This window comes from Parasteatoda tepidariorum, chromosome 8, assembly GCF_043381705.1.
Source record: "Parasteatoda tepidariorum isolate YZ-2023 chromosome 8, CAS_Ptep_4.0, whole genome shotgun sequence".
Taxonomy (NCBI): domain Eukaryota; kingdom Metazoa; phylum Arthropoda; class Arachnida; order Araneae; family Theridiidae; genus Parasteatoda; species Parasteatoda tepidariorum.
The window spans coordinates 37,008,669-37,020,942 of record NC_092211.1 but is presented as its reverse complement, the minus strand read 5'-3'; the positions used below and the strand labels follow the sequence as shown (position 1 = coordinate 37,020,942).

The 12,274-nt window shown below is 31.2% G+C and overlaps 1 protein-coding gene across 2 annotated transcripts in view; it reads left to right on the top strand.

The window, feature by feature from the left end:
- LOC107449243 (irregular chiasm C-roughest protein) overlaps positions 1-11,532 on the top strand; it is a 248,491-nt gene extending 236,959 nt beyond the window's left edge. The window contains exons 10-12 of one of the 2 annotated variants that reach the window (XM_016064723.3): positions 5,247-5,277; positions 6,856-6,997; positions 9,427-11,532. In XM_016064723.3, the coding sequence (XP_015920209.1) occupies positions 5,247-5,277; positions 6,856-6,997; positions 9,427-9,621 (368 nt within the window). In that variant the 3' untranslated portion in view covers positions 9,622-11,532. The remainder of the gene's footprint in view (positions 1-5,246; positions 5,278-6,855; positions 6,998-9,426) is intronic. The other variant, XM_071184650.1, reaches the window with a different exon arrangement.
- The last annotated feature ends 742 nt before the right edge of the window (positions 11,533-12,274 follow it).

The following is a 12,274-nucleotide window of genomic DNA, read 5'->3' as shown; positions in this document are numbered from 1 at the left end:
CTATTTTATCTACATTAAAACAAAGAGAAAAAAAAGTCGCAAGAAGTCTTTTCCCATTACAAAGCTATCGCCAAACTCCAGGGAACTCAAATGCCATTCCTCCAGCTATATTCTTCTTAGTTCTCGAATCCGCATGTTTCTAATCAAACTCTATCTTAAGTAAATTCCTTCTCATCCGCCTTTCCTCTTCTCATTAACTAAGCGAAGTTGGCAAAACTTTCTTGATCGAAGAGAAATAATAACAAACAAAAAAAGTAACAGTTTGGCCAGCTTTGGCGTTGAAATAGACACCATGTATGTGTCAGATCCCTTGAGAGGTTTAGTAACAGATTGTGGTGAAACCCATAGCTGATGTTATCCTTTTGTACATTATTTTCTCTCTTTTTTTATTTATTTAGTGGATGCTTCTTCTCTAATCCGAAAATGTTTCATTCAATACTGTTTGTAAAAAAGAAAAAAAAATAGCTAAAAAAATGCTTTCTTTTTTCGACCATGTTGTGAGCTGCTTATGTCTTTATTGATTGAAGTAATTTTTGTAAAAGCGAAGTACTTCTAGAGGAAAAATAAACAAAGGTATTCAATAGTAAACTTCAAAATTAAAACTAACAATTTGCTTAAATGAAAGCCATTTAAATTAAAATATTAGAATTCGGATGAATAAAAATTTTAATGTATTTTAACGAGAAGTTCAAATAAGTATTATTTTATAACGTACACTTAGTAAAAATTGCAATACTTCGAAATATTTTTAAATACAGAGACACGAATTAATTTTCTAGCACAGCGATTTTAAAGATGACGTGGAGGATTGCGGGAAAGATGTTCATGGCCACTGGTTGGGATAGACTCTGACATTTTTGTGTTGGTAACCGGGTGCTCTATACCAACATGAAAAAGGCACGGGTCAGCATTAAGTGCTTAGCAAACAAATTGTGTCGCTATTTGAGTGGAAAACATGGTAGTGAATTTTACATAATTTCGCAGTCAATGCTAGGCAATCATCTGAGCTACCTTGCGCTATGGCACACTATCATTTATCCTATAAAATAATATGTTTCATATTTTTCCTTTTATTATTTCTATATAAATAATTATTTAAAGAAAATGAAAATGCTGAATACATCTCTCGTGCCACGGTGACTCGAGAGATAGAGAGTTTCCCTCCAAAGAGGGGACCCAGGATCGAATCCAAGCAATGTCTGGTCGATACAAATTTTACACCCGGCTCGTACGATCCACCAGAGATGACGTAAAATATCCTTAGTAGTAAATGGATCATGGGTAGGAATTCCCTTGCCGACGGGCTAACTGGGGAAGGTTTACGTGGCTCTCCTCTTTATATAACTCAAAGAAGGGTTCAAACTAAAAGTCCTCAGCCAAAGCATTTTGACTCAATGCTTTATTTATCAATGCTCCGATCACAAAGCTAAGGAATTTAACATTGATAGTCGTAAACTCAAAAATGGTCGACTGTTTTACGCCAGTTATTAAATAAAATAAAACGAAATAACTCTCATGCTTCCACATTGATGACTGCGGACAAAGAATACGCAATACTTCCACTTCTCGATATACATGAACTACACTGCTTCGCCTCGATCCACAATTCGTTTGACTCGGCAAACAATCTGAACATCAATACCTGAGCTCCACTGAAATTGCTTCTTTGCAAACGGTCACGTGGCCATCATGAAGGACGTAATTACGTCATAATGGATAAAAAGAAGCTACCATGACCTCCTATTTACATGTATCCTGTAATTTATGGTAAAAGTTTAATAAGACTGCAAATACTTCATTTTACATCAGTATTTACGTCTGATATAGAGCAGATATTGAGAGCTTTAATTGTTATTTCAGTATTAAAAGAATTTAGCATATTTAAATTTAAGCAACGTACAAAATATTTTAGTATGATAAATATGCGCAACGCAGTTTATTTTCTTGTAAACAAAGGGAAAAAAAACAAGTATCAAAACAACAAATTTCATCAGCGTAATTTCAAAAAATAAATAAATAATGCCTAATTTTGAGTTAAATTATCCGATTCATGCTGTATTTCGATTGTGTTCTAACTTTACCAACGCAATCCTATTTATTTTCTTTTCATTGTGATAAGATATTCGATCGAATATTTTATTCGTTTATCGTCAAAATGTGAGGAATCGAAAAATGGAACTTCTTAATGAAAAAAAAAATTTCTTCTGGAATGATAATTTTTTTATTTTATGCACCGATGGAACTACAAAAAGAACTTGAGAGGTCCTCTTCTTGTGCATTCGAATTTATTCCATTTCCATCTTAGAATAATTTATAACCATAAAAGGTAATTACGGATTTTCCATTAACATTTGCTCCAAATAAAATAGTAAAAAAGACCCAAGAAAATGACGCTGTTGTAAAAAGAACTAGAGCATTAGAGTTCTTTTCTGTTAGAGTTAAAAAAGGATTGCGCTTAATTTAATTGATTAATGATATTAATCACCGTCTGGACTCACAATTTCCCTTATATCGATTTATTATGCTTTTATTGAGATTTTATTATCATTTCATACTTGGAAAGCTCTCAAAACTGCTTTTAGATTGTTTAAATGATACCAGTAAAAATGCACTTATTTAATTTATGATTTATGTGAGTGTTTTTATTGCAAAATTAATTAAAACAGAAATATACTCTTCTGATACGGGCAGCATTGAAATAATTGTTTTTTAAGTTTTAGTTGCGAAAGGGAATTTTAATAAGAAATGTTTCGCTTTTAGTTCAGGGGTAAATAAAGTTTGAGTTTTAACTATTATAACATTATTAAATAATTTTTCATTATTTTGATACAGATTATATTGATTAAAATTAAATTTGTGTTTAGCTGTATTGCAGAATATTTCAGTGTAGAATGGTGCACTGAATAAAAAGGTCATATTCAGTAAAAATCAAATGTTATAGTTGTAAAAAGAACTAATGTGATGAGGTAATATTTGTTAGACTTCTTAATACGCCTTCCGTACCATTGCCTGCCACACAAATGATACATAATCAGAATTTCTGTAAATGATTGCAGCGCCACCTGTTAGTCAGGCAGACATTCATCACAAGCTGATTATGCAACTTTGATAGGTGAGAGTATGCAAAGCCCTACTTACTGGTTAAACGGATTCAGGAAATAATATTGAAAGAAACATACAAAATTTGCTGCATAAGATGCGGATGTCAAACAATGTATAAGAAGCTATACATCACTATTATTATTATTATATTTATTTATCATAAAAAAATAGATATTATTTACTATAAAAAGTGAAGTAGAGAAACTTCCGTGGGGTTAGATAACTCTTTGAAACAAGAAAGGAATTTTGCTTCCGCCAGCTAAACTTATGAAGAACTTTATATCTGGAATACCTTTATTTATCAAGTAGCCAATTAATATTTTTGCTTTATTTAATTTATTGAAATATGTCTTATTGAACTTTGTTAAAGATCTTTAAATTTTAAGGTTGGGAATATTTTTGAAAAACTACGAAATACTTTAAGCTTTTTAAAACATTGTATGGTATTTATAACCTTAAAAGTTGGCAACTAAGTTCAATCATTAAAAAATATTAATTGATTACGTAATAAATAAAGAAATTCCCCATATACAATTAATTTTCGGAGGTTACAATCACATTTCTAAATAAAATCGGTTTCGGAAAAAAAATCACATTTCTCTCCAAAGGAAAACCTTACTGTTCAAAATTAAAATAATTTCTGATTCGGTCGATTATTTCTAGAACTTCTGAACAAATATTAACGATATTATATATGATCCTAGGTAAAAATAATACTAGAAAAGTGATAATCCGTTCTAAACACACCAATGATCATGCGCAACACTCCTAGGTGTCAGAAATCACCAAAAAGCGATTAGAAAATCAGTAAAAAATAACAAGGAAAATGAGATGAATATGGATATAGTCCCTCCCGTCTTACCTATTAGCAGAATTTGGACTGTGATTTTATAATGGAAATAAGGTAGTTTATGAGTTCATGTAGAATTGGTCTTTCTCCTTCAACAACTCTGATTTCTAGCACTGAATGGTTCTAAGATGGTAAGGTAAGATGGTATATGAGTTACCCTCACCAGAGTGTTCTAGATATGTTCTACGGGGCTGAGTGTGGATGAGTTTTCTAGCCAGTCCAACCTAAGAACGTCTTCATTTTTCAGGAAATCTTCGACTAGTTGCATGCTGTTACCCCGCAGGTTCAACAAAATTCAATCAATTTTAACTGCAACCCGAAAAAATTAGACATAGTGTTCCAATATGTCATCCCGTACAGTAATCACAGTGCCTTCTTCAACGACTCGTAGGAGTATGCGTACGACATTGTACTTGCTCAGACTATTCAATCCCTGCCACCATAAATATCCCAATTTCTCGGCCATCGGAAAACTGAAGTAGGTTGTCTATATGGTTTATGCTGTTATATTGTGAGAATGATAGTCAAATTATCCTCTAATGTCAGAAAAATTGTCCATTATGGCAGATGTGGTATGATTTTGGACAGGCACCATATTGGATGGTCGCACACCCATCCATTTCTTTGAAAGTGGCACTGTGGCTGGTGTGAAGTAATTGTTAAAGGTTATGGAGTCCTATGGACTCTGTGGGCATTTAGACCAAAAGATAACTATAGTATCTAAGGAATAGTAAGGACACAATTTTATGAAATCTTCCCATATATACAAAATCTTATTTTTAATCATCTTGTCTTATTTTTAATCATCAACTAAAACTGATCTTACCGCTTTCTGGAGAAATTTATATCACTATAATACAAAGATAATATAACTTGTTTTTGTTTTTTGAATAATTATTTATTATTATTTGGTTTTGGAATGTATTATAATTTAGTTTAGTCTGAATATGATTTTCTTTTTAATATTTTATTTTTCTCTATAAAGATTAACATAAAATTAGGGTTGTAATTAAAAAATTCTATGTGTCGTATTTAACCAATATCAAGAAAGCTAAAGAACTGAAAGTTTTCTGTAAGTTATGTGAAAGGTTAGAGAGGTCAGGAAAAATAACTAGCATGTCACCTTCTTAATTTTGTATGATTTTGTTAAACTTTTTCTTTTTCAGGCTTGCTTTTTTTTTTCTTCTTTTTTTTCCTACAGAGTTATTCTATGTATATATTATACAAATTGGGGGAAGTATATACTGTTGCTATGCAGATTTTATTATTAAAATGTATAATTTGTTTCTTTTAGGAAAAGGATTCAAACCAGAGAGCAGTGAAAGGTAATAAGCACTTTTATATTACAAGTAACATTTTACTAAATTTATTGAATTGATTTTTGGCAATAGATATGACATTTTAAATACACGTTTAATTATGGTTCTGCAAACTTACGTGACTTTCACAATGATTATTTTTGCTTGTAAGATGACTGTTTTTAAAATAAAAAGTAAAATATGTAAATTTTATATAGTTTATTTATATACATTAGAATTATATATAGTAATTTCTTGCTCTCTCCATCAATGAAGTGCTCTGTGAAAAATTCCAGATCAAATTACGGTAATAAGTATCAGTATTTAGTGCCATTACATTTTACCGTAAAATCCAACTTTATCGTAAAATTTTACGGAACAAAAAGTCTGATATAGGGTAATTTTTACTTTATAATTACTGAATTATTGTATGTAAAAAAGCATTGCTGTGAAAATTTCGGTGCAAAATCTTACGGATGCTGCGCTCAAGGTGTTGGTACTTTTTACCGCTATTGAACATAACTTTTCGTAGCTCGTAGAGAACTCGTCGTTTTTTTCGTAACTACAGTGTTAGGGATGGACTTATTTTTAAGCTTTTATAATATGAAATAGAACGAGGTACTCTCTGTACTAAATAAAAACATAAAATGTTCTTGGTGAAAAAAAATTTTTTTTTAAGATTTCAAATGTGTATTTTAACAAGAATCTTTTTTTTAATACTACAAAACATGAATATTTGTTTTACTTATTTATTTTTTGGGAAGTATGAGCAATTTGCAGTTAAAATTTAAAACTTTAAAGCGATTTGTTTAGTTACATTACTAAAAATATTGTCCATACTGCTTATTGAATAAAACAACTCTAAAATATCAGAGCATTTTTATTACATATAAAATTAATTATTGTAAAATTTTAAGGCATATGTATTTACACTTACGCTTTCTTATTATAATTTTTTTAGAGATTATCTTTTTTTCTCGAGAGAAATACATCATTTTCATTTTTTTTATTCAATGACATGTTTATAAATATTTATATTATTACTTGATAATTAAATTATAATGTAGTGAGACTTCGTTTGAATCAATTTGGGTTTTGGACGTATATTTTTGAAAACAAATTCCAGAATAAAGGTATCTTTCAAATCTTTATTCAGAAGACTTTATTAATAAAAGAAAATCAGTTTGTGTAGCTTAAACTTGAAGTTAAGTTTTAATTAAATAAATGTATTTATCTTGCGAAAAAATTTCGATTGAGTTTTTAATTGGACTAATAATTTGTCACCAAACCTTAATACATCAATTTTATAATCCACTTAGAGATCTTATTATAAATGTTAGAGAAAGACGAAACTTAACCTAAGCCAGTTAGCTGGTTAGAGAAGAACAAAACTTAACCTTACACAGTTAAAGATCTGTTGTGAACTTGCAACAGTAATGGAAATAGAATGTTTTTCCTAAAGGCTTGATTATAACTTGTGATGACAGAACTTCAAACGAACGATCTTTATCTGAGCTTGTAGATTGCTAAATTAAAATTGAAATATTTTTAAAATACAATTAATATAAGTGTTAGTTACGTACTAAAATAAATTTGTTATTTCAGTGATGCCGAAAGTGGTAGATCAGCAGAACTTATTCATAATGGTAGATCAAAGCACGGAGCCATACCACCAGATGCACTCTACACAACCAAAAGAGAAAATAACTCAACACCTGATAGCAGGCCTCTTTATGAAAACATAAAGGTGCGTTTAATTTTTATTTCAGCATGTGTTACTACAGCCGTTAAAGATAACCGAGAGAAAGGGCCATCTTCCGGCGTCCATAAACCCAGTGTCTGCTACAGGTTCGAACGAAAAAGCCCCTTTTAAAAAACTTAAATGGATCTCCGATTACATTCCAGTAATAGCTATGTTTAGTATTATTATGACATTAGTAGAAAATAAACAATCTTCTGCGGGTGTTTAAGATAATGCATCTGCATATTTTATCTGCTGTAAAAACTTTGATATTCGTTTCTACCCTTATGCCATTACATCTAATAGTTGCTTACTATGATCTCATAGTACAGCCATTCATGTAGTACTTCAAACTTTTAAAAGAAATAATTTAAACTTTAGGTTTGTCCTAAAGATTCTGATGACCGTATGTTCTCTTAGTCTTTTATATATTTTTATGTGTCAGATTTCATGAACATTTAGATTATGTGAAAGATATCATGACGAAGTACATATGGACTTATTAAATACTAGGTGGTTGACGTCCATTATTTATCTATCTTTTGGTTACAGCAACATAGTGTCCAACACTTACAGAGGCCGTGGTATCAATGTAATATGTTGTCTGATAAATAAAGCACACCAAATTAGTTAAAAAATTAACCAATCAAAAGGCAGAAGACATAAAAGGAAGTTACTTTTAGTCATTTATTGATTGAGAAAAGTAAAACCCATTGTATGAAAAATCAATTTAGCCCGATATGACAAAACAAATCGATGTTGACAATTATTATTTCAGAAGAAAAGATGAAATAAATATATATGACTTAAACCCGGATAAAGTTGTCTTAATGAATTACAACAAACAACTCCTGTTATGAAAGCTGTTGAAATCGATAATAAACAGGTTAAAATGGTGCAGGTGGAACAGTTTCAGTAATAAGTTAAAAGAAATTTCGGAAAATATCGAAACAGAATTCAACCCACGGAAATAGTTTTAAAACCTAAAAGGGTGAAATGATCATTCTGTTATGCTAAATCACAGTAAAAGTAGTGCATCGAAACTAAAAAAGAAAGTTGAATTTTTAACACTGTTAAATTTCGAATTCGTTTTTGGATACAATTGGCTTTATAGAATTAATCTTAACTGGAATTTAACTAAAATTCAAATAATTTTAATATAAAGAGATTGCTTCATGAATATAAGGAAAATTTTGATTATAAATTAGGCGAAATAAATATTTCTGAAGTAAAATTTAAAGTAAGGCCTAATGTTCCAGTTTTTGCCGAGCTAGGCAGACACCTTTGCTGAGACTTGAGAAAATATCTTCATGCTTATTTGTATGTAAGTAAATAATGCACAAAAATAGATTTTAGTTATGCATACCTACGAATGAAAATTCATCCAGATAACCAACCACCATCTATTGATATAAAATGATATTTCTTGCGTTTACATATATAACAGAAATCAGCTTGGTTATGTAATGAGTGTAATCATTATTTCTTATAAGATCCTTCATTGTAATCTAACAATCAATCGGGTTTCATAGTTCCTTTGCTTATCAACAGTTTATTAGACTTCGATAACGTGTTTGAGTTTTCTCTCACTTGCATATTGGTTTGTAATCTATTGAAGTAGACATTTTTACTATGTTTTTAACACTTACTTGTATCCCTGTGCTCGAAGATATAGTCAGTAAATCATTGCAATGAACCAAATTTCTTATTCTACACATTTCGAAGGAAAAGTATTTCTGATTTTATCAGAAACTTTTTGAATTTGAGGCATGTTTTTGCGCTATTAACTTAATCAATCTTAGTTCGAAAAGTTTGGTGATTGACTCTATTATTAAATGGCCACGTTTGGTATAATGTTGCTCTCATGAAGATACTGTAAGACACATGATAACTACTACCCAAGCGTCCCTAATTAGAACTCTTAATGAAAATGCGTACTGTTACCAATTCAAGATATCAGTTTCACTGTAAAATGGAGCAACGAGGGAGAATCAAGTTTTGCTTCAAACTAGGCAAAACAGTAAAGGAGACAGGTAAAATATTCGTATAAATTTTAGCAGTAAATAAAATTGTATTACCAACTTTTGCTTTATTTAGTGTGTATTAGTGTATTTTGTGCGGGCTAGTAGTATGCTTTTAGATGATTTAAATAAGTTAGAGATGGAAAGGAAGCAAAACTGAAATGGTGTCGTGTAATATTTGTCATTAGAGCAAAATCGAAAGAAACGTTTGCTGACATCTCCGTATCTGTATAACCGTTGATAAAAGTGCATTGTGGGTAATGACAATCACCTTGAATGACAGTTAAAATAATTTGTTTGTGTCTCACGTTTCTTTTATTTTACGAGGAGTCCTCAGCAAATTTTTGAGCAGACATTGCATAATTAAATACATTTTTTCTGACAGTTATGAATTTTTTGTCTTTTTTTCTTTAGCCTGATAGAAATGACAACCAAAATGATGCAGCATTAGTGTATGCAAGTTTAGATTTACCCAATCCAGTTCCTCAATCAAGAAATGGACATTCCAATAAAAACAAGCAACAACAACAGCCACCGCCCAGGAGGGATCGAACTGAATACGCTGAAATACAATTCCAACCTAAAATGTATGAACAAGCTTCTTTATAAGTGAAAGCCTGTTTCCAGACGTGCATTCCAAAGTTTGTGCTTCCATGTTTGAAAACATTTTCATCAGCCGTGCTTTCTTCTGAAAGTCTTTAGTATTTATTGGTTTAAAATATCATGAGAATCATATGTGGTGGATAAAACACCAGCTGTTATGTGCTCATGCGCTAAAACCATATCTCCTTTACGGCAGCATTTACAACATTGTGAGAACGTAATTAATGTGATGAATATGATAGCACCAACTGGATGGATATGTTTAATGTTCATGCTCTAAAAGCATATCTCCTTAAAGGCAGCATTTAAATCTTGCGAGAACTTTACTGATTTTATCGAAACAATTAAAAATCTTATTAGAAGAAACATATTAAGTGAGATTTTAGAGAATTTGTAATTATAATCAAGTTTAGAATCCCTAAAATCATAAAAAAGTCATTTAAAGTCATTTATTTTATTGGAAATCAAATATTTTGTGTATAGGACGCAAATTTAGCAATAAAGAAAGATAACTTATACTTAACTGGCCTAAATTAAGTTTACTAGTCCCTGAAGAATTTTCATTGCTTTTACTTTTAGCAAAGTAAACCTGGTTCCAACAAATCCTCGTTGATTAAAGATCGTGCATTATATCTGCATTGCATATTATCTGAACAATCAACCATAACATTTTAAAAATGGGTAAGTGTTAAGAAATGGCTTATAACCTTAAAAAAGGATCCATGCAATGAACCTTGAATAAAAAAAATAGGTGAATGAATCTTAATATCGTACGAAAATTGTTAGGTATAATACCAGACAAGAGTTATTTATATATTACTTAATTATAAATTACTTTATCGTTTTATCAGATGCAACTCTTGGTTTTAACCTTCTATCATTGGTTAGACCTACACTGTAAAAAATTACGGTAAAAAAGTGTGCCAATTGCATTTACCGTAAAACTTATTTCACCGAAACATTTTACGAAACAAAAAATCTGACATACTGTAATTTTTACAGTAATCATTACCGTAAAATAACTTAATCAGTACAAATAAATAAATAATAATGTAAAAGTTCCAGTATATTTTACGGAAAAAAGGGATTTTACGCATGATGCACCCAAAGTGTAATTTGATCCGGAAATTTTAGAGTGCAGCTTTAGCAGCCGTTAAAAGCTCGAAGCATTTTCGCACTATAAATTTGAAAAGATTAGTAATCCCAACTTTTAATAATCCCCACATTAGTAATCCCAAAGTAAGTTTATCTTTCTTGTATTATCCCTGACAAAAACCTTCAATAAAGCGCAATATGCCTTACAAATTACTTAAAATGTCACTTAATACGTTCCTCAACCAAGTTGTCTTATTGAAGATAATGACTAACGCGTGTATTTGAAGATATTGGCTAAACGTGTATTCTGTGATGTAATGGTTGTTGGACCTATTTTTCTGCCTAAAAGCAAAACAGCAAAGAATTACCTTCTTTCTGAACACTTGAATATAGTATATATTCAAGTCAGAGACTTTGAAATGATGTTTTCAGTCTTTATATTTAATTAATTGTTTGTTGCGCAACATTGCTGCATTGACTCGAGATTTTTAAAAGTCTATGTTGTTTACATGTACATGTATTGAGTTAAACTATTAAATTCTCACTGATTGCTGTTAAGATTGTACTTATTTTCTAGTTGCTTGGTGTGCTATTGAGCTTCATAGAGTCTAAAAACGTGTTTGTTACTCATTTGTATCTTTGATATTTGTTGAAAAGCCTGACGTCGTAATCAAAACTTGTAAAGAGATACTATGATACTGAAATACTTGTTTTTGATGTCGTTGTATGTATACTGCTGTACATTTCACATGAGCTTAAATAATTGCTTAATGTTGACTTTAATTGTAAATATATTTCATATTTAAAATTTAAATCTCGTTACATGGCGTCTATGTTTTCTTTCAAATCGTTTTTGTTTTACTATGCAAGCTTTTAAATATTTATCACAGAATCTGAGAAGTTTCGCACTTTGTAATAAACCATATACACCGAAGAACCATTACATTATGACCACCCTGCTAATAACATGTAGGACCACCTTTAGCCCTCAAAACTGCCAGCACCCGCCGTGGCATTGATTCCACAAGGTGCTGGTAGGCAGTCTGAGGTATCTGGTACCAAGCGCTCACCAACTGGTTCTGCAATTCTCTCACATTGCGAGGGGGTAGCGTGGCAGCACGAATTTGGTTTTCCAAGTAGGACCACAAATGCTCTATTGGATTAAGGTCAGGTGAATTTGGGGGCCAAGACAAAACTTGAAAGTCACTGGAATGTTCCTCGAACCAATCCATGACGTTTCGACCCTTATGACATGGTGCATTATCCTGTTGGTAAACACCGTCCCCAGCAGGAAAAACTGTTGCCATGAAGGGGTGAACCTGGTCTGCAACTATGTTCAAGTAGCTTACAGACGTCAGGGAATGTTCTATGAGGATTATGGGTCCTAATGTGCCCCATGAAAACATTGTTCTCGGGCAAGAAGCCATGAAAACCTGGGCGAACCCATTGTTATAGATGGAGATTGGTCATAATGTAATGGCTCTTCGGTGTATGCATTAACTAAACAATGCTACTGTTTTTAATTCATATCGAATATCTGTTTCTAGAAATTGTATATTTCGAT